The 24380-nt window shown below is 31.5% G+C and overlaps 1 protein-coding gene across 1 annotated transcript; it reads right to left on the reverse strand.

Annotated features, from left to right (window-relative positions):
• Window positions 1-9466: 9466 nt before the first annotated feature.
• Window positions 9467-20704, reverse strand: LOC142330381 (putative carbonic anhydrase 5). Its single transcript, XM_075375606.1, has 3 exons — window positions 20501-20704; window positions 19721-19862; window positions 9467-9581 (listed from the first exon to the last, which is right to left on the reverse strand). The coding sequence occupies exons 1-3, from the start codon at window positions 20586-20588 to the stop codon at window positions 9467-9469; spliced, it is 345 nt and encodes a 114-aa protein (XP_075231721.1). The 5' UTR covers window positions 20589-20704.
• Window positions 20705-24380: the final 3676 nt, after the last annotated feature.

The raw sequence follows: 24380 nt of genomic DNA on the forward strand, positions 1-24380 counted from the left end.
AGTAATGAATAGGTGCACTTAACAACAAAACTAAATATATTCTGCCAAAGAGCAAGCATACATGACTATAACATTCATTACTCTCAGAAATAGCAATTCTTCTCCTGTTATTTATGTACAATGTACGTTAAATTTACCAAGGTACTGAGAGAAGCTGGGGTAAATATAATATTTTTCAAATAATACTATTTTTGGTTTGGAAGTTTTATTTTTATAATAATGTTATTTCTACTTGAGGTGATATCTATTAAAAATAATAATAATATTAAAGGTTTTAATGAATAATAACTTTATTCCTTATAGATTTCAATACCATTACTACAATAAAAAAATGTAAGAGTTCATTTCAAGTAAAATGAATATTTGTGTATTGTCAAGTAACGTTATCTATTGGCTAATATGCATTATATGATAATTTATATTAGTATAACGCATAATATAACAACAATGCATTATTATAATTTCCCCTAATCGGCTGGATAAATATTAAAATGCAATAGTATTTTAATGTACATAAAAATACTATTTTTTAAAAGATTATTTATTTATATCCTTAATGAATGACCACCATTTATACTTCCATCATGGCATCTGCTGTCAAACATTAACATCTAGAAAGTCATAATGTCTTATTGATTGAGAACCACTTTTTTTTCATAAAAATAAAAATCAATTCCAAGAGAAAAACTTCTTTTTTTTGTAAATACATTAATGAAAACAATTCTGTTGACTTGAAAATAGTTAAAAGTGACCCTGCAACACCAGGAAGAAGAATCTTAAAGAAGTATAATTTCATCATATTAATCATCAGGAAGTAAAAATCATAAAAAAGTATAATGTACCATTCTACAAACTTCTATAGGACTGGTAGTACCTTCACCTTTCTGGAAGATTACATGCTCAAATCCTAATCAAGGTGGGCATATTTTGTTACATAAAAAAATTACTTCCATAATCATAAAAAAATGACTATATTTGGGCATCAGCACATACTTATAAAGGAAGAATTATTTTAAAAAAATTATATTATATTCTTATACCATTTGCTCGAATAAACATAAAATTCCAAACATAGGTTAATGCCCCATTTTTGATATTTTTCAGGAAAAAAGTTTGTAGAATTTTTTTCCACCAAATAAAATTTTTACTACCAATAAGAAATTAATTTCAAAATTTATTATACATAATACTACACATACTTTTTATTATATCATTTTATAATATTATATGTACTTGTTTAATGTTAAAATAACCATTATTTTAAGAAAAAATTAAAATAAATGAAATAAAAAACATGGTTTTATGGAAATTGTAAATTAAAAACATCCAGTGATTACATAGACTCATTTATCCCTTTTCTTTAAAAATTTGAAGTTTTTTGTTTTTAAATTTACCTTATCCTAATTTAAAAAGTGAATATCTTTATGAAAATAGGAAATTCTTTATTAGGTACCTTTATTATAATAATATAGTAACAACAGTGAAGGTAGTTATTACTACAAATATAAACTGTAAAAAGTCCGCCATCACAAATACATAAATGAAAATAAACTATGAAACAACTTAAAAGCCCAGATGAATCCAATATAAGTTGGCCCCACATGTAAGTCAGACCCCCCCCCCCCCAAACCCACCACCATTTTATGGGAGAAAATGTATGAAAAAACTTCAACCTATATTTGGGGAAAAGTATGATGACACTGACATGAATGTATATCCTCTGATTGATATGTAAAAAATGAACATTTATGACAGGATTTATATTTAGTCTGGATGAAAATATTAAGAAACTAGATTAGGTGGTGCAGCCATCTGGAATAGATACACGCCAAAAGACCTGCAGGTTCAATAAAAAGAAGAAATTTATGTTTCAAATTAGATTACTTAATCCAAAAATGTGAAAGAAGTTCAGATTTGGGGGTAGTCTTCAAACTAGAATTTCTTTGCAAAACAATACAAATATAATTCCACAAGATGTACAAGTTAATCATTATTAAATTAATTTAAAGTATTTTAAAGCTAAAAATAAAATATGTAAACAAACCTGTTTTTCATTGATAGAATACGGTTGTCGACATAGTATCCATAGCAAAACATGTTTACAAGCGTTTGTTCTCACTGAACCCCAGTAAATAAAGTAATCATTTTGAAATGGATTGATAAAAGTACTTAAATATACTGGATCTTCAAGTTCAATTAACTGGCTAGGATTTGGTATGTATGGAAGTTCTTCGCAAACCAGTTCAATACCAGGATTTGGCTCATCATCCAGCTTTGGAACATCCATATCTAATATTATAAAGTATTCATACTTTATAATACTTAATTATTAGCAAATATGGTATTAAATTAATAACATATTATTCTAATACTTAATTGTAAATATCAAATCTTTAAATATTTAATTGTAAATATTCAAATTTAATTCTAAATATTTCAATTTCTCCTTTTGATGTAACCTCATTAATGATAAATTGAAAACTTATTAGAAAAATTTTCATAATTATTAAGAAATTTCTAAAAATGTATTATAATGCATGCAACGACAGGTTAAATAAAAGCTAATTTTAAAGGTTTTTATCTTAACCTCTGATATTTTACTGTATTTGCTAAGTTAGAATGATTTGTCTGAAATTTAACTGATATGAAATGAATGATAGTAATGAATTGTGGTGAAATAATCAATTCCTGAACTGGGCAGCTCATACAATCATAACTTTTGGCAAAATTAAAACCCTTTGTATTTTTTAGTTATTAAAAAATTGCATTTCATACATTTTTCTGTTTTAGATGAGTTCAAATTTGAATAGGTCAACGAATGTCAAAGATGATACTTTTATTTATTAAACTGATGATCTTTAGATTGTAAAAGGTTCCATTTAATGACAATCTTGGGGAGTATGATACTGTATGGAAACATGTACACTGATCAAGAAACAACAGGATATATATTTAAATGGATTCTTGTTCTGAAAAAAAAACAAGTAAAATGAATAAGGAATGTGGAAATAAAATACTATGAATTTAGAAGAAACTTTGGAATGTTATCTGTTAAAATGCAAGAATACATAAGGCTTTTATGAAATGCTGGTAGAGATGTGAAGAAGGGGAAGCCATTTTTTGTGGTTCAAAAGAATGAGTTTTGTAAAAAACTGAATTATATCTAGAATACTATTGTGTAGAAAAAAATAGCAGATTACATTAGAGATTTCGCTGAATAATAATAAAGATTGTTGGTAATATTTGTCTTTCATTTCTTCAATTTATATTGGTTTTTCATAATATGTGTGTGTGTGTATATTTCATTAGAGAAAGTTTAGCCTTTACTCTCTTAATAATAATAATAATATCTTTTTCCTTGGGATTATGGGCATTGACTACTATGGTCATCAGCCCTTTTTCCAAACAAAAAAAGAGAAAGAAGAAAAAAATTTCTTTCCTTCGCTAATAAAATCACTAGCAAACTGGTTAGAAGACTAGGCTTGTCATACAGATCATCCAGAATAGACTTGTCATAGAATTTAACAATCCCAAAACAACACAAGATAACGAGGGTGTATTATAGGGCCCTTGCTTCTTAAAGACAGACAATCCATTTTAAAGAATTGTCTAATCTATAAAAACAGCTGAAGGTCATACAAACATGAATAAGCTCATCCTTCATTAAATTTGTCAAAAACTATTTACATTGCCTAGATTTACCCTTAGGCCATCCTTTTTTCTGAAGACCTTGACATTGAATTCCAAAGCAATGGGATCTTTTGATGCTCCACAGTAAATTACATTGAATCTGATATCTGCAAAGACAGTGCAGTGAGCATTGCTTTACAGTCAAGACTTGATGCACGTTCCACTAAAGTTTGTAGGGTGCCTGTAATGGTCGCTCTCTCACTTGAAGGCCTCCATGCTTCCGGAGGCCCCATTTTTCTTCATCAAAATTTCTTCATCATTTTTCTTTATCAAATTTTTGATGTCAAAATTTCTGACATCAAAAGCATTGCAATGGAGTTGGGCTGAAAAGATAGATTTGACAATGTTTGATTTTGCTTTTAAAATCTTGCTAATTTCCTACATCAATTTTCATGACTAAAATTAAGGTAAGTTTTGTTGTGTTATTGATTCTGATTAAGAAAAATATTTTACACTGATGTATAGCAGAAATACATCAGCTAGATTTTATTTACTTTTCTCAACACTTTTTATTTTCAGCATGTTTGTCAGGTACAGATTTGAAATGAAACACAAATTTATCAAGGTTATGCTATCAGCACCACACTGAATTCATCCATATTACCATTGTGGCAGTATTATTTTAAAAGATCTGGAATACAATGCAACTACCAGATTTTATTATTTTAGTTTCTCTTAATATCCAAGATGCTCCCATAAAAACAGAAAAAATGCTTAAAAATAGCTACTCAAAAAAGATTAAATAAAGAAAGCAGAATAAAAATATTAATTAATAAATAATGTTTATCTATTAAACTTTTTCAAATTAAAAATTTTCTTATATCCTATCAAAGTAAAACCTACTCATATTAATTTAGTAATAGATAATAATAATAATTATTATTATTATTTAGTTATATTAATTCTGTGAGTTTTACTTACAGAATTAATATAGTTCATATAGATACTCAAAACTTGGCTTATATAATGCATGACTTAGCTATAAGAAAATGCCTTCCAACAAATAAAAATGACCTAAATCTTATCAAACATTATATTTATTTGGTAGCTTATTTTGTTTGTGTTCAACACAGTCTTGATTATAATAACTTAAGTAGTTTTTCAGAAAAATTCAACAAAGATTTAAACCACTTCCTCAGGTTAGTAAGTCAGGAAATTCTTTCCATTGGCACCATATCATCATTAAGACTGTTTTCATTATGATGCTGAAATAAAAACAAAACCTCTCCTAGGGGATCATCATTTTTTTTTTAATGATTTACAAGTGTTACTATTTTACACTTTACATTTACTGTAAAAGTACTTTTATAATTAGCTGTGACAATACTTATTTCACTTTTCATTACACCTCTGAGGTACTAATGTTATCATTGTTTTTCAATGTAATCATCATCATTCAAGCTGACATTCAGTCTGCTGGCTTTATAGACCAAGACACACTTCGTACAAGGTGTATCTCTGTGGAATCGAATTCGAATATTTGAAGTGAGTGGTAGAGTGTTATTCTGTACTCTCTGGTTTTCTTTCTGTTTTTCTGGGTTTTTTATATTTTTATGGATTGTGGGACTGGAATCTGACTGTTGGATATTTTAGAAGTGCTATTATGTTTTTTCGAGTTTTGGATGCTGGACTGATTTTTTATTTAAATTGATATCAACCTTATTGCTATAGGCAATAGGATCTTTAATTATCTGTATCTAAATGATTATGTTGGTAGTTTATTAGAAATATATTGTGTACTGTATTGTGTGTATATATTGTGTATTGTGTAGTTTAGTAGAAATATAATGGCCTATTATACTGATGGCTGATAACTAACTTTAGTTATTAATTCACTTTAATTTGATTTCTTATCACATTTGATAAGATAGGTTGCCGTAGCTTGACTCTTTAAGCTATTGTGTAATTTACATTTGTAGTTTTTTAATCCATTTTGTGTATAATTTAAGTACATACAGAGTATGTCAATAGGTCGGGTGTGTCTGACCTACTGCTATGAAGGAATCTCCAGAGAAAGAGTCTGAGAGTACGATTGAGCCTGAGTCCGGTCAGGCTACCTCCAGTAAAGACATTGGAGGCTGACCAGCCAGAAGGCCTTCCCCCTAGGCCTGCTATGGGCAGTAGGAAGGGGACAAAAAGGTTGAAAGCAAGGCAATCCTCTACAGAGGAGGGAAAAGTGCTCCTTGGATTAGAGATTCTTGTTAGCAGATTCAAACGGTTAGCCTGAGAAAGAATATTGATAAGAATGTAAAAAAGAATTAAAGGAACTAAAAATGGAACTTAGCATAGCGGCGAAAGGTTGAGGAGTATGGTCCCTGGTACTTCTTTTACCATTGGCAAGAAACTGACTTCATAGGTGGCAATGCAGACACGGGATGCTACGGACTATCCCTTTGAGGATGCTCTGGATAACAGGGTGCCGGCGTCAAAGACTGTCAACTTTATTGAAAAAGGCTGACCAAAGAAAACCTTCAGAAGTAATCATGTTGGGATCTCGGCAAAAAATTAAACATGATATCGTGTGCTGAACCATGATATCGGCTGCTGTGACATTTATCATATTATATGCGACTCCCGTGTGGTACACAGCTTTTAATAGACAAAGAAATTTAAGAAGATTGAATTCATTCAGAGAAGATTGAATCTAAAGATCTCTTCGGTTCACAGAGCAGTGTACACCGTTGTGGTGGGAAGCTCTTGTGGGGATCCCGCCGATTCATCTTCTGGCAAGGAAGCGTAAACGCATATATGAAGGTATGAATCACCAAGATGCGGCTGAAATGCTATTACAAGAGTGGCCGACGATGTGGGATACAGCTCATACTAGCTTATGGATCAAACAACTGATACCCAGACTGTGCCCATGATTAGAGAGGGGCCACGTGGAGGTGGGATATTACATCTACCAGTTTCTTTCTGGCCGCGGGGAATTTAGAGACTATCTAAACAGATTCAGGAAAAGAGAATTTGATAATTGTGTTTACTGTGGGTTACCTGTCTCGCCACAGCACACACAAATACAAACAACCATTTATAACAAACGAAAGAGTTTGTTACAAGTGATTGGACATAAAAGTAAGAGAACAAATCACGAATATTACCCGATTACAAATATATGCTACGTGGTATACAGGAATGGAGAAAAATAGAGAACATGATTACCGTAATATTGGATACGAAAGAATCAGATAGCAAGTGTTGGCTCCAGGAACTAATATAAGGTTAAAAGAAAACCGACGGGGGAGGAACCCGGGAACGACATAGTCAGGTTCAGATTACTCCTCTCTCATTGGCCAGTGGCAAACAAAGACGAAACCCACAGCAATCATCTTACCCTGATAAGTTTATGAATAGAAATTGATGGTAGATGAAGATACTTTCTATGGGTAGTTTTAACCCAGTCAGAAAATAGGATAGAAACTAGGAGTCTACCAGGTCTGGTAGACTGCTTGGAAACAGTATGAACTGCTCTTATCCCTCACAGGTATTGTTGGAAGAATTGTTCCCGAGTATATTGGTGGACAGAAGACATCGCTCGGAAACGCAGGGAGTGCCTTGGGGCTAGGAGACTCGCGCAGCGTACGCATCTCTACTCACTACATGGCCCAATATAGGAGGTGCTGGAGCGAGCTCAATAAGCTTATTAGAGACTCTAAAAGGGCATCTTGGAAGCAATTCATCTCAGAAATTGATACAGACCCATGGGGAAATCCATTTGAAATTGTCGTTAAACGGACACTAAGAGCTAAAGTCCCCTTATCATTGGACACCGGAGAGATTAATAATTCAGGGACTGTTCCCCATTGGGATTGGGTAGTTGCGGAAGTTGAGGACAATGTGAATTTCCCTCCACTTTTCACCAGAGAGGAGATTACAGCAGCAGTGAAACGGATGTCTCTGGATAAGGCGACAGAACCAGACCTTTTGCCAAATTTGGTAGTTAAGATGTCTTTTGGGGTGGACCCTGATGCCTTTTTGAAGATATATAATAATTGTTTAGATGAGGGGGTGTTCCCTCAGAGGTGGAGACGGCAGTGCCTGGGTCTTGGTTCCGAAGACGGGGAGGAACCCGTCTTCGGAACAAAGTCCTCTTACAGACCATTGGCGATGATCGACACCATGCCACATATATTCGAGCGCATGCTGCTGCGGATGTTGGCCAGAGTTATTGAGGACGCAGAGGGACTTTCGGATAAACAATTCGGTTTTCGCAGAGGAAAATCTGTTTTAGACGCCGTGTCGTAAGTTGTTGGTAAGACAGGGAAAATCATTGGAGGGAGGAAGATCGTGTACTTGTGGCGCTTGACGTTCGCAACACATTTAATGTGTAACCCATAACGCCATTAGAACTGCGTTGGAGAGTATGAGAGTCCCCCATATCTGAGAAGGATAATTCTCTACTATCTCAGCGAGATCAAATTGATCTGCGACGTGAAGGACGGAGTGGTCGAACAGTGCATAGATAGAGGAGTTTCACAAGGGTCGATCCTAGTGCTGGCCCTTTGGAATATAGTCTATGATGGCGAATTTCGCACTCCTCTACCGCCAGGCATCACTCTCGTAGGTTACGCAGACGACTTGGCCCTCCTCGTGGAGTCGAGTACCCTGAAAGAGTCCATCGTCCAGATACAAGGCTCGCTTATACACAACAATCAAAACCTGGATGGCTGGAGTCGGGTTAACTATGGCTCCAGATAAGACAGAGATTGTTGTGATTACAATAACCATGCGAAAGCCAACATTAAAGATGGTGCCTGAGGCCCAAAGGATAGTTTCAAGGATTGTGATAAAATATCTTGGAATATGAGTGGACGCCAGGAATGCTTTTCAGCATCCATGTCTTGAAGGCCTGCTCGAAGGCTGGAAAGGTTTGCGTCTGGTTGCCAGATTACTGCCGAACTGCCCGTTGGAGGGTGTAGGAGGAGGCGGCGAGGCCTGACTTATTACTGTGAGATATAAAAAGTTAGAGGGAAAAAGACGGCTCCCGTTCCTAGGAATGGGGGAGGAGGGTTTATGTAGCGACCAGAATCATCACAAGATAGGTGACTTCTCCTATGGTGGTTTAGTGCCAGGGCAGACAGGCATGCGGCTGAGAGCCTAGGGTTTTCCCGTAGATGTGGGGGTTGCCTGAGTGCGTTAAGGTCGTGGGCACTTCGCACCTGTGTCTAATGGTAACCTGTAAGGTAAGTATGCTGTAGTGTTCGATTGTCTGTGAGGTGTTTATTTATGTGATTGGATGTTACTGGCTTTGATGTGATGTGTGGAGTGTGCGGCATGAGGTATGTTTTCTGAGTGATGATTGGATGACATGGAGTGTATGTTGAGATTTTAATCTGATGTTTGATATCTTGTGGGCGTGAGGTCCATGTCTGTTACTGTGGTGTCTGAATACGAGAGTGTATTCCCCCTTCCTAAAGTAATACACCAGCTGTACTGGCAAGGGTACAGCTGGTGTGTGTATATTACTTATTTTAAGCCAGGAGTGGAGGTTTAGTCGGTAGTGCGCAAGAACAGATACGCATTTAATAACACCTTGCGGAACCTGTTGGCATCCCCGACACTGCCCACCAGGCACCTGTAAATGGGGTTCCTCTGCCTCTTGGTATATCTCTGTAGACACACTTTTTAAAGGCTTAAAAGCTTCCTCTTAATAGTCTCAGACATGATGTGGACAACAAGTCAACACACAATATTAATAAATGATGTATTTGAAATTGCATTGTTAGAAAATGAGAAGATATTCTATTATAATACATAAATTTAATATAAATAAACATTACTTTACCTTATATGCATAACTGACAACAACTGCTCCATCTTTTTCTGCAAGAGCATCTTCTTGTTTTTTACAACTTTCTTTAAGAAATACTGCATGCATTTCTAAAGGAACCCTATATAATTATGAAAAATCATTGTTAATCATTAAAATATTTTACTAATTTTGTACTCAAATTTGTGATGTTTTTGTCCATGAAGGTTGGTAGTGAAAAATATGTAAAATTATTAAATGACAAATTAGAACACTTTAATAAATTGTTCAATAGTTTACAAATTTATGACAAAAAATTTATAATTTTTGACGATATTTAAACACAGTCTTTGGAGATAATGTTTAGAATGGAACTGTTTAACTTTTCTCCAAAATAACAACTTTAAAAAAGTCAGATCAAATCTCCATGAGGTGCATCTGGATGTATCCAAAATAAATAGGAGAAATTTTTCCAGTGAAGTGAATCTAAACAAACTTCACCACTTTATCTATCATCAAGTATTATCTCCCTATCACCTCACTAGATCACATCTATAGTTGTATAATTCTAACTCAGGACCTAGTCCCACCAGAGGCAAACGCCTTGACAGTCAACCATGAAAGGTCTTTTAAGAAATAGTCCACTGGCTGAACCAAGCAATACCAGCTTTCAGAGAAGGCAACACTCAAACATGGTAGGCTGCCACTTGTAATGTCCTAACACCGCACATATGAACAAGTATAATACAAAATCAAACCGAACCAAATTACCTACCTACATTTCCACACATAATGTAAACTCACTCAGGACTGGTAAACCAAAAAATAATAACTGACCTAATGGACCAACACAAAATTCTCAGCATGGGACTGCAGGAAATAAAAATCACCAACAAAATGCCATGGAATCTCAAGGATATAGGCTCTACAAACGTAACCTGGGAAGAGAGTGATAAAATGTGTTCACAGTTTGGAACAGGCTGAAATTCAATAAAGAATTCAAGCCACATACAAGGATTTCAACACTCACCCTAAAAGCATCTAATAAAATCGACACCATAATAAACGTTCACTCCCATGCCCCCACTAATAAAAAAATCAAATCTCCAAAAGATTGTAAAGGTACAGAAAAGTTTTGAGACCTACTCGACCAGATCACAAATAACATCCCCAAAAATTAATTAGATAACCAACTAATCAGAAATTTCAACGCTCAACTAGACAGAGAAAAAAGATACCACAACATCATCAGAAAATGGCCCGCCCAAAAGTGAACAAATGAAAGTGGACGACAGACTCAATCTGCAGAAACCACAAATCTCGAAATCTGCATATTTCAAGAAGAAACCTCAAAAACTCAAAACCTGGAGACACCTCAACAACACTAAGGAAAATGGCAACTAGATCATTTCTTTGTGGACAAACACCACCACAAAGAGATCACCAATGTAAAAGTCCTCCAAGGATAGAGACAGACTAAGATCACTATGTAGTCAAACTTAAAATTAAATTCACTCCTCAAGAGAAGCAACAAATCCAAGTCTCTGAAACTAAAAGAAAAATAGACGCTACCCAACTAATCAAGAATGAAAACTACCAAAAAGAAACTGAAAAATATTCGCAGATAAACTTGAAGACCTATTCAGCAATTTTAAACAAATCATAGAAGAAATGGCCCCACTAAAACGCTGAAAAAACATCAATGGTGGAACAGTGAATGCTACAAAACAGAAGAGAAGAGACATCAAGCATGGCTATTAATATCAATCCCAAATATCAGAAACATCCTTCTGAAATCTAGTAAAACAAAGAAAAAACTACCCAAACCATAGGTAAAATAAAAAGATAACACCATAAAGACACACTGAAATCAACAGAAGAAGAATTTAATAAAATTCAGTCAAGAGACTGACAAAAACCTTCAAAAAATAGAAACCCCTACTAATGAAGAATGAAAATCAATCTGGCCCATAACAATAAAGACAACACAGAAATCCTAGCTAAATTTTTCAACAAACTCCTAAATTGCAAAGAACTGATAGAGCTCCTAAACTTCTACACGAGCACCCCAATAACACCACCAAAAAATATTAACCCTCCCACAGTAAAAGAAATTTACCAAGCACTGGATGAGGTGAATTACAAAGCAGCAGGAAAAGATACCTTCTCTATCTTAGTGAGATCTAGAAACATGAAGGAAGACCAGAAAAAATTCCCCTTCATCAACAGCTTTTCAACATCTGGATCAAAGAAGAACTACTGGAATACTGGACAACATTCCTCATCCCCCTTGCTACACAAAAAAAGCAGACAAACAGACACTGTCAACTAAAGGGGAATCTCACTCCTACACACAACACATACAAAACAAGAATCATTCTCAACAGGATCAATTTACAATTCAAGAAAGAATTAGAAGAATACCAGGGAGGCTTTTAGACCCTGGAGGAGCTGTCCAGACCAGATTATAAGTCTCAAGAAATAATGAATTACAACAGAAAAAGAAGCAGAGGCATGGTGATAATGTTTGTAGACTTCAAGAAAGCATCTACAGAGAATGCCTACTAAAAATTCTAAGACATCATGTAATACATCCCAAATTAGTAAGCATGATAAACCTGACCCTCATATACACTAAGTCAAAAGTGAAATTCAGAGGCAAATTCTCAGAACCATTTGAGATCAAAACAGGACAGTGCCAAGGCAATGGACTCTCACCACTACAATTCAACTGCGGAATTGGTAATAAGGGAATAAAACACTGATATTAGAATTTAAAACATTTCAAATAAAACTAGCCTCAAAATATCATTCAAAAAGACAGAATTTATTTGCTAAAAAACCAAAACAATTAAAAAAAGTAAACATAAATAAATGGTAATAAGTCAAAATAGTAATCCAATTTAAATACTTTGGAGAAATAATAACAAACAACCTAAACAAAAACACACCAATCCAAACAACAACAAACAGACTAGCTAAAGCAAGAAAATTAACCTGATACACCTACCGTAAAAAAATGCCTATCCATAAATGCAAACACAATTAAATGTTGTTGGGCACTACAACACAGATATATAAGTGGAAGCCACACATGAAGCAGAAATACTCTTCCACCTGAATGAACAATCAAAACCTGACAAATTCCAGAAAACTGAAAGAAGAATTGGAAGAACTTGGATCAGCAAAAAGTACCAGAAAGACAGATGGTGGATCGTGCCCAATGAAGTCATATGGAAAGAATTAGAACCCACCAGTGATACCATGCATAAGAGGAGACTAGGAATCTTTGGATACATCATGAGGATGCAAGATTTGAAACTTCTGAAAAAGCTGGTACAGTTCGATCAGAGGAATAAGAGAAGATCTGAAGGAAATTAGCCTTACACCAGAAGACACCATAGATAAGAAAAAATCAAGACACTCATTTCACTCACAAGAAAGAAACTCACAACCTGAAAAATTTTCAACACCAGAAAGGGCACAGAGATCAGAACATATGAAAAAGTACTGGCAGGACCACAACGCCCAAACAGTCCCTTCGAAGAGATTTGGGTAAAGATGGAAAAAAGTAAGTCAAAACAATTATAATCAACAGAAGGTGAAAAAAGTATTTTCAATCGCTAAGATGTCCTCGAAAGCAAATGAAAATGTCACAGGATGAGTTTTAAAAATTTGGTTTCTAGTTGTAAAAAAAATTAATTTTTCTGAATTATATATTGAAATTAACAAATTTTCTGAATTGTTCAATATGAAAAAGATTTTCTTTCCTTATTTTTAATTTTCTGGGTATTATAAAATTGTGGGTGTGCTTTTTTCAATTTCTAGATGTTTTGAAGTTTCCCAGAATTCAAAACAAAGAAAAAGACTACGGTGAAGTTCTGTATATATGAATGTATCTTGGTGGCAATTTTGTTACTTTACTTGTTATCCTTGGAAGAGAAAAATGTATCATCATGAAAGTTGGTAAGCTGACCTTTATACATGAGGCAAGTTTTTATAAATAATGAACCAAGGGTTTGGGGAGGTGCTCTTTTATCTGATTTATTATATTGTTAATAGGTGAAGTTTACTGGATTACTTTTAAAGATTGTTAGTAGTAGCAAAAAACCTCCACAATCTCCCTTATCCTTCAAACTCACTATTCCAAATTAAAAAAATAATCTAAATATTCAGAGTAAACATTTTAGAATATAAATAAATGATAGCAATATAAGTGTTGGATAGAGTATGAAACCATCTCTTTGATATTTTTGTAAAATTCCTTTTACTTTTTTTTATTTATTAAACAATGGAAGTTATTTGTCATGTTTTTTTTTAATTTCTCCTTTTCCAAATAATCACCTTCATTACAGTTTCAGACTGCAATAACATAATATTAACATTACATTGATTATTTTTAGTTCACTTCTAAAAAGGAGGAGGTTGTCACTTTGACTTTCACTGTAAAAACATTGATTAAATTTTGATAGAAGGTTACAGTAGGTCAACAGAGTTTTGAAAACATATTGCCAAACGTTTTGCTTTGGTCACTGGCAACTAATAGATACCACATTTTGAATGGACTGCATGCAGTGTTTTTAAATTTAGTGATCTACATACATTGCCATGTCTGTTTACAAGGACTGGAAATATGGAGATTTCCAAAATTAAATTAAAAAATATTAATTTTAATAAGCCCTGCTGAAAAGTAACGAGTAACAGCTGCTTTAAATGAAATTCTTCTTTAAATATTTTTAAGTAGATCCCAAATTGAAAACAAATAATTACCAACACAACTTGTTACTAGTTTTTTTCTTCATTTTTTGTTATTTGAATTTGGTTTCATACTTTTGAACTTATTCTATTTAACAATTGTTTCTTATTAATTTTTTTAATATTAAAAAGAAATTTTTTTATCCATTCATGACCTTAGGCCAGCGATTCTCAACCTGTGGAGCGCACCTACTAGGGGGGCGTGTTAAGACTAAATGGGGGGGGCACTAATGGGGGGAAAGAAACTAGTATAAAAAAAATGTATTAATTTACTGAAAGGAAAGCAAAACAAAATACATTCTGACATAAATAATAAAATACACATTTACACTGATATAATACACATATAAATAGAATTGTATCAGTACTGCACAATGTATTTAATAATTAATTACATTAATTAATATTTAATTATTAAATACTTGCTGAATTAAAAACAAGTTTAATAATTATTAGTGAATGCCTTGGGCCTGTCTTGCAAAGCAAAGGAAAGTTTAATATTTGAAATAGACACTCTTGAATTCTTTTTCTATATTTAGCTGAGATCTGTGTTTTGTCTTCAAAGCAGCCACCACAGAAAATCTGGTTTCGCAAAGGTAGGATGTTGAAAATGGTAATAGTATACGTAATGCTCTTGTTTTCAGTGCAGAAAGTCATCATCCATCCCTGCCCAAAATTCAGTCATTTATTACTAAATTTTCTTTTGATATTGCCACTTGTGAAATCTATTAAGCTTTCTTCTTCAGCAGTTGAGAGCCCTTTGGGAGTATTTTGAAATAGATTCTTAACCCACTTGTACCAAGTTTTTGTCAGCAAGAAAATATTTTTAAAATTCTTTGCCAGCATGGCTAAATGATTTTCAATGGTTACAAAAACAACTTCACATGTTGTTCTTCCGCTTTGCAAGTTTTAATGAATTTGATCAAATTTGCAAACATCTTTGAAACTTCTCGGCTTCCGGTCAGTTTTCCTCTTCTAGAAAAATAGCAATTCATCTTTTAATTCATAAACACATTGTAAAATTGTCCCACATGATAACTATCTTGCCTCACAATAAAATATTAACATTGATTGTATTGTACCCATGCCTTTACAAAGTGCAGAAAAGATTCTTGATTTTAGGGGTTATATAATTTACTACAGTTACAACAGTTGTTAACACAATATTCAGACCCGGACTCATTTCTTACTCTGTGGATCATGCAATGTGTCGACGAGATACACCATGGAGATTTCTGTTTCACAAGTACTTATATACTTTGGCATCTTCCAGACAGTGAATGAGCACCAACGGTTCCAAATTCCAACACAATTTTTCCATTCTATGTTTGCCCAATTTATAAAATTGTTTAAGATAGCAAATAATGCAAATGCTGTTGCTTTGAGTTCTACTGGTTTGCAGAAAACCAGTTCTACTGCTGCTAATCTACCATCATAAAATGTAACATAGCCAATGAATCTCTACTGCTTACCTGTTCCCACATCAAGCTGAATTGAAAACAATTTGTCACGTAACTTCCCGAAAGACTGATACTGTACATCTTCAGCTACATCAATTCAATGGCAAACAGTATTTTGTGACACGGGTATGGACTGTAATTGTTTGGCAAAATTATCTCCATAGTTTCTACAATCTCAATTGCAGCTGGCAAAATAAGTTCTTCATCAATGGTGTGAGGCTTTTTACATAACTATTTTATATGAACCTTTGTAAAAGGCAAGTAAAGGTTTTTCATTCACACACAAGTTTTTTTTTAAATGTTTGCTTTCATATTATTTATTTTAATTTGAAGAATTCTCAGGGTTTGTTAACGTACTTACTATGAAGCGTTTCTAAATGTCATTTTAAGTTTATTAGGTATCATGCTGTTTGCTGCCAAAAGTTTTGACATACAGGGGCTCTCTTCTTCATTTACTTCAGTAATGGTAAACCCAAAATGTAAGTATTAAGTATAAAATTTAAGTATGCTCGTCTGTGCCCTTGTTGATGCTTCATTATCGTATAATGCTCGCTTACGCCCACTTAAAAAATCTATCCATGATTCTGTGTAAATCTACTTCCGTGAATTTCAAAATATACATTCACGATAGATTCGATAGCGATAGAAAATCGACTCTGCTGAGACTAGCTGGAATTGAACGAGGTACAGCACGTTTGCACAGGCGTTCCAGAATGTTAAGAGACAAATCGGAACAATAGAGAATGTCCGATATGGTGAACGTATGACAGAGGACAGTTGAGAGATATTGATTCTAGTTTTGTCAATGCAGCGGGATCGGTGTTGCCAATTATCAATAAATTTACTTATTCTAGGTAATTTGTAAGGTTTGTAATTAAGGTCGTAGAGTAGCTTTTGCGTCAAAATACATTATTATTGTATGAGAGGGGGGACGCGATGAAAATTAGGTTGCAAATGCTGAAGGGTTGAGAAACGCTGCCTTAGACTACACAAGCATGAGATTAACTATTATTTAGCCTGATTGTCAGGCTATAATATCATTACATATTACGGTCAATAAAACGTATACGAGCTCGTATACGTTTAATCGATGGTCATTTAATACGGCATTGTGGAATTTTCTGGTGATTTCGTCGGTTCTAGCGGTTTTTGGGCGTCCCAAGCATTGGTCACTTGAATGGATGCACGACCTCATTTAAATTCAGCGGCCCACTTTTTTAACATCGAAGATAACTGTTTTGTATGTCCTTCGCGGTTTAACCTTTTAAAACAAAGTATCCTACAACAGCTAGAACTTCAATTTTTCGGAAAATGTCAAAGCTTGTTTGCTTTACTGGAACGCCACAAACAAGCTACCAAATGCACATGCCTGAAACTTCAAAAAGCATGCCATGTAGGATCATTCTTCAACAAGTCTCAAAGTCATTTGACCATACTTGTGCCATCTTTGTCAGCCAGAAAACTTTCTGTACGGTCTTGGTCTTTCATCAAGCAGGTTGCAGAGCACATATTTAGGAAGAAAAATTTATTTTAATGTTTTTCTTTATTTCTAACAATAATTACGATTTTTTAAAATCGTAACTCAGATTAAAGTTCTCAAGTAATTGCATGTATGTATTTACTTTAACATTTTTTCTCTCACCTTCATGAAAAAAGTTAAATTGAGACCTTACCTTCTTGTGTTTGTACTCTAAAAAAGAACGTATAACTTTAAATATATATAATAAGTAAAAATGTAAAGCTGCCTTTAAATGTAAATGAAATAGTTTTGCCTTTTTACATTGAAACATTTTTTGTTACTGTACTTCTTTTTTAGGTTTTTGTGTTGAAAATGTTATTTAAACTAGAATTATAATTTTTTTAAATATTTCATTACAATAATACATATTTTTTTAATAGGCAAATATGCAAAAAAAAGTCAAATTAGTTGTTATTATATATATATATATATATATATATATATACATCTTTCTTTGCTCTTTTCTGCTTAACCTAATTTTTACTTAAGGATATTTCGGTTGGTGTTTGTGTTCTGCGTTAAATGGAGCAGATAATTTGAAAATGAATATGGCTGAGGGTAATACCATTTTTCTGTCAAAAAGAAAACAACAGTAATTGTAGCACTTATGTAAATAGTGAACTAAGTGCCTAAGAACGCAATCTTGATTTTGTAATTTATTACTACTTGTGCTTCATGTATCATGTACTAATCAGCCAACGTAATTTGATATATAACAGCTGTACATTAGGAGTTATAAAAAAATACTGTAGATAGCGTCCGTGCTAACAAGTTGTTGCTAGATTAATTTTGAATCGTGTGCTATAACCAGGAATTGTAGTATATTCGTTTTGCTTTCGTTCTATCTGTAACATCACTATTTATAGGTATTATAGTGGTATTTAATTAATCTATTTTAAAAGTTAATTTCAATTATAAGTGACGCAATTAATGTTAATAATTTGTATATTAGAAAGAGTGGACAGACGAGGGCAAGAAGTAACGACAAAATTACGTTGCGAACTATTAGAAACTCAGAAACCAAAACAAAAAGGAATTCCTACTGCCAGTCTCCGTGGCGCGAATGGTCTCTGCCTTTCATGCAGATGTCTCAGGTTCAAATCACGATCAGGCAAGGCGTTTTCACACTACAAAATTGCAATTTCATGTCATCCTCTGAAGCAATAACTGGAGAAAACCAGTTTATATTGAGGTTAGAACTATAATTTTAATCATGTTTATAATTAGCTTTTCAGTTTTATTTTGTAGTTGAAATTTGATATGTGCTCGTCTTTATACGTTAGTTTTTAGTTAGGGTTGCCATAGAATCGAGTTTAATTACTATGTTAAAATTAGTAAAAAAATGTAACTGTGGCGAGTGTCTTTGTAATATTTGCCACTTGAGATGAAACATCTTTATTTTAGATCTGACAGTTCAGATTTAAATACAAAACTTTGGCACATAATCATAACAAACTAAGAACTCCATAGACTTAGAAACTCTCCACCCCAGAACTCATGTTGTTTTCTTAATACTAATTTTATTTTTTTAGGGCGAAAAACGGTTAAAAGTTATCATCGCCCGGTCTTAATACTAATGGTTGAAATTAAATGGTAAAGACACAAATTATGCAATAGCTTTGAAAATAATAGTCAGAAAGCAGTGATCACTTATATTCTGTTGAATGTAGAAGTACTATTATTTAGGTATGTAAGAACATATTTCGTGAAATATTTTAACAAAGGTACCACATTAAAAGATATAATGGATCACAATTAAATGTGAAATTGCAGGTGCGGTTAATAAAATTGAGGTTTAAAAATAGTAAGGTCATGAAAAAGGACGTGCATCCAAAACCACAATTGTAATGTAGACATTCCCCAGCTTGATTGTCAGAATAAAATTATTGCAGAAAAAGAAGGATCTGGGGGAAAATGATACAATTTTTGAGATATGTAAATAGAAAATATTATAAAAATTGGTCTAATAAAATTATAAAGAATCTTTTAATTTATTTTGACACTTGCGTTGTTTTTATGTCCAAACCAATCTAATAAAATTATAAAGAATCTTTTAATTTATTTTGACACTTGCGTTGTTTTTATGTCCAAACCAAATAAGCAAAGCTCATTTGTTACATTAAAAAATGTGTACATTTATGCAGCTTACTGGTTTAACAAGTATACAAATTTTTAACATAAAGTATTGAAGTTTAGTGATTTCTATTTGTCTTCTCAGTGAAACAATACTATTTCATTTGAGTAAATTAAACCCACCAAAATGCAAAGAATGTCACCTTCCTTTAAATACAATTGACACCTTCACTTTATTCACACAATAACTGGCTGTAAAGTGGAACTGTCAAAGAAAGCAATTCACACCAGTGCCTCTTATACAAAAGTCTTTGTGTACATCTAAGCCAAGAGAGAATAGGACATGAAAAAGTTCATTATGTACTTTGCTTAAAAAAGGCTAAACATCTAGCCATTAAGATTAAAAGTGAACTGCATATCTGTATAAAAATGATATAAAATAAATGATTTAGTAATTTAAACTATGTAACTTACTTCTTATCATTATAAGAATGTTCACTCCCATATGTATTATCACTTCCCCAATGATAATGTAGTTGTGAAAATGTGTAAGTTGTCAACAATGGACCACCAGATATTCTTGGCCTGTTCTTTTGCCATGTTCCACTGACAATAACTAAAATGCAGTAAAATTATTAAATGAACTATCATAGAATAATATTATAAATACTTAAATATAATAGTTGCTGAAAATTATTAATATATTTAAACCTGTTTTACATAAGATATATTCATCATTGTGTAGTCATAATTAGATAATCTGGTACCAGAGTAGTACATAATATTGAATTTTCTTGTTTTGATAAAGAATTGGAAAATAAGTTACAGATCCATCATAAACCAGAAAAAGTTATCTAATACAACTAGTTGTTTGTCAGTTAGTACATAAATTTCAATGATGTTTAATAACTTATTTATTAAAGTTCCTCATAGAATGAGCACATTATAGAATATTAAATAGTATTCAGTTATTTCTATTATTTACAAATTTATGATAAAATAACAAATTTATGTGATGAAGACATCAGAAGCAACAATGCTAAAGAGCAGTCTAGCAGTCTGGTAGCAATTTATGATCTTTCAATCTACAGTGGTCTGCCAACCACTTAAATTTTTAATTTTACAAAACAGTATTACATTCATGTATCATTCTCTTATGCCTTAGCAGACTATATTCATTAATATTAATACAAAATTTTTTTTGATTGAGATTATAGATAATTTATTAAAAATATTAATAAATAAAAGTCATACCTGTCTGTCCAGTATTTGCAATTTTTATTTTATTTGGCTCAGAATCCATATGCAACCATTTTAATTCTGGTAGTTCTATTTTTGTCATAGATTGAAGTTTTAAATTAACTGGTGATAAATATTTATATTCATCCTTGTAATCACTTTTAGCAAGTTCTTGAATATAATTTGGACTTACTCTTTTAACTAAATCTAAAATAAAAAGATTTTTTACTCATATATTCTTAATTAGATAATAAAAAACTATAGTGAAGTATAATAGTATTTCTTCTTATTATAAAACAACTGTAGAATTAGATTAACATACATCTTACATAAGTAGGAAGAAAGAGTTGTATAATTTGTATAAATGATGAGAACATGAGAGTGAACGTAACTGCCCGTCAAAATGCAGAGGATTTTTCCTTTATAAATTTAAATGAGATAATTTTAATAATCTTTACTTGTAATCTTGACAAGTTTAACAGTATAAATATAAATAAGTAACATGGAAAGTAAGATTATTTAAGAGGCTGTAAAATAATGTGATAATTATAAGATAATAACATGAAATAATGATTCTTTATACAATACATCAGTGAATTCTTTATACAATATTTCTTTCACTGATATCATATTGTATAAAGAATCATTATTTCATGTTATTATCTTTTATCACGTTATTACACAGCATTTTAAATCATCTTACTTTGCATGTTACATAGGTTCAGAATATTCAATTACAATTACATCTCTAATAATATATTATATGGATTAACTTTATTTTTTTAATTTTCTTTTAAATGGCACCAAATGTTTTAGTCAATGACAACTACATGCAGCGAATTGCCAGTGTGTTTTTAACTTTGCTGATTTATGGGAATTTGTTCATTCGTAATGGCTTAGTCTGCTGGTATCTTCACACCCTTCAATTTTCAAGATGATTTTTGTGAAGGTTCATGTTTTTTTTTTGTACCTTTTTAGGTTTTAAAGAGAGCCAGTTTACTGTATCGCACAGAATCAAGATCAGTATAGTTATTTTTGTTTTTTTTCTTCAAAAATAATTAAAGCAATCAAATACAATTTCTCTAGAGCAACTATATTTGAAAATAAATCTATATATTTTTTTATTTATAGTCGACTATTGTAATTATAATATACATGTAGCAGAATTCACGGAGTGTATTATGCAGTCTGCTTTTCTCATTGTTTTCCCAGATTTAATGTAAATTAAACAAGTTAAAATTAGTAAGGTCCTGTAGTCTTATTGATTTTCTTATTTAACTTTTTTGTTAAATCAGTAATAAATTATAAAAATACACAAAAATTCAAACCTGTTGTAAGATTCTCTAATCTAAATAATGTAATTATAGACAATTCCTATAACAAAATTATGATACTTAAGTAAAAATTACTTCGTCATACACTTTGATTGATATAATTCCACTGTTAAACCCCATTTTGAAGAAATAAAAAATTGAATAGTACTGGAGTTTTTAAAATTTCCAAAAGTATATATTTTAAAATTTATTCTGATTTTATTATTAATATTATTTATTAGCTAAAAATTACAAGTAAAATTTTATCATGTCTGATCACTCCAAGATAAAACAATAAAACAGTCTGCAATTCAGTATTTTTTTTTTGTTTTTACTCATGTCTCCTAACACACAAAATCTCATACCAAATTTCATGAATGTAATTTAAATTAATTCTGAATAAAAAACAGATATTGACAAACATTCAAATGTACAGAATTTTATCACAAAAAAAAATCTTTATTCTTAAACATAACTATTTTTGTTCTTAAAGGACATAATCATTTTGAAATTTAAAAAAAATCTGTAAAAACATTTCCTTCAATTTTTACTCTGACAACTGGAGTGATACATTTCACAACCTTGCAGTTGTAAATTGTCACCATAATTAAGCTTAATTATTTTTGTGCAGTATCTACAAGTTCAACAGTTTATGTCAAAACTTTCAACTTTGTAGGAATTATTTATTAATTTAAAAATATCAGTAAAGTAATTATAATTCAACTATTAATCGTAACACTTGTGGTGTGGTTTATTTTATTTCTTTATTCTTTTAATAGGATAAATAATCCACAAACGTTAGACACCACTGCCGTAATTCAGTCTCTCTCTAATTAAGTACTTAATGTTTAAGGAAGTATTTATGAACCAAAATTGTAAATAAATAAAGGTGTGGCTTTCTTAACCTAATCTAAATTAACACAAATATATTTATATTTTTCACATTTAAACTTTTTTTTTTTGAGTTATTTTTTTAATTTGTTTTAAATTTAAAATAATACAAAAAATCTTTTTTAAATTCAAAAGTAATAGAGTTATCTGATTACAACTAAAGTATGTTTATTTTATTTAACCTTACCAGACATTATAAACGCTGTATTATTTACAAATATTTAAGAAAATAATATACTTTGTAAAGAAATTCCAGTTAATTACTGAATTAAATTTTTTAATGTAATTCATTATTCTAAGTCATTATAATTTGAATTTTTATTTTAAAAAGTAACATTTAATTTTACAACTAATTTTATTCTAGTACAAGATAAAAATATTCAATTGTTTAATTTTATAAAGAAAATCATATGATTTTCATCTGGTGTGGTGTATAAATGTTTTTACATATGTTTTTGTTTACATCTCTTTTATATATTTTTTTCAAAAAAAAAAAATGTATATAATTTTTTCACTGTTGCATCTTATAACAGTATATGCATTTTTATCAGCAAATATTTTCATTGTGAAATAAATATTGATGAAATATTCTTAAGAAGTATTAAAATCTATCATATTATATCTGACATGAACATAATGTTAATTTATTTAGATATAATATAAAAATAAAATTAATGAGAATTATTATGATGGTAAGTGCTATTATATTTCTAATACATAATTTCAAATAATTTACAATAATGTTTCTGTAGTATAATTCAGTAACAATCTTTTAATGTACTTGAATTTCTGTAATATGATTATCCAGATTTTGTTAATATTGTGACAAAATTCCTTTGCAGTTCGCTTGTTTGTAATATATATATTCCTAGGATATTTGTTTCTGAAAACACAATAAGCTACTTTTTTTTCTTTTGTCAAAGAGGATCCAGTAAATAAATTGGAACAATACAATATGTATCAGAAAAATAAGGCCTGAATAATGTTAAACAATTTTTTTTTCCTCATGCCACCCTATTTCATCATAAAAATAATCAAATCAACTTTTAATAATTTCTTGCAATCATGCCATTAATAATTTCAGTGAAAATATTTGTGGTTCATAAAATTAGATTGTTGCAAACCACGATTAACCTAAAAAATGAACCTTGAGAGATATTTTACAAAAAAAGGTTGGCTATTATAAATTTTTTTTTTACTCAGATATACAGTTCTTTGTTTTCTATAAAATAATCTATGTAATACTGTATAAATATATTAGTTAATTTCAGTAGGTAAGGTATTCCAAATAAATTTTACATTAACATGTACTCTGGCATGAATCAAAAGAATCTCTGACATATCCAGTTCAAAAGTAAAATGATTAATACTGCTCACAACTCAAATGTTGGTAAAATAATGTACAACATGGCACTGTTATAATTTTTATCTCAAGATATTTCATTATTTTCCAGTTAAAGAACAGAAACCTAAGCAAGATGGCTATAAGACTTAGAAAAAAAACTGTATTAGATCCCAGAGAAATTGTGAATTGCATCCCTCAACCCCTATGTCTCTGGAACACCTGGATACATGTTTTTTTTAGTACCAAATGACCATAGCATTTAATGGCACTTAAACTGTAATGCCATTCTTATTAAATTAGATCCTTGAACACTTCCATAGAAATAAACATTTCTATAAAAAGTGAT

This window comes from Lycorma delicatula, chromosome 9 (genome assembly GCF_047948215.1).
Source record: "Lycorma delicatula isolate Av1 chromosome 9, ASM4794821v1, whole genome shotgun sequence".
Taxonomy (NCBI): domain Eukaryota; kingdom Metazoa; phylum Arthropoda; class Insecta; order Hemiptera; family Fulgoridae; genus Lycorma; species Lycorma delicatula.

What these genes read in the sequence shown, in the direction of transcription:
- LOC142330381 (XM_075375606.1), bottom strand. Translation starts at nt 20,588, where the DNA reads ATGACAAAAATAGAACTACCAGAATTAAAATGGTTGCATATGGATTCT. An exon ending in TGCAAATACTGGACAGACAG is followed by an intron (nt 19,863 to 20,500) that starts GTATGACTTTTA and finishes ACTGCATTTTAG; the next exon opens with TTATTGTCAGTGGAACATGG. An exon ending in CATTCTTATAATGATAAGAA is followed by an intron (nt 9,582 to 19,720) that starts GTAAGTTACATA and finishes ATAATTATATAG; the next exon opens with GGTTCCTTTAGAAATGCATG.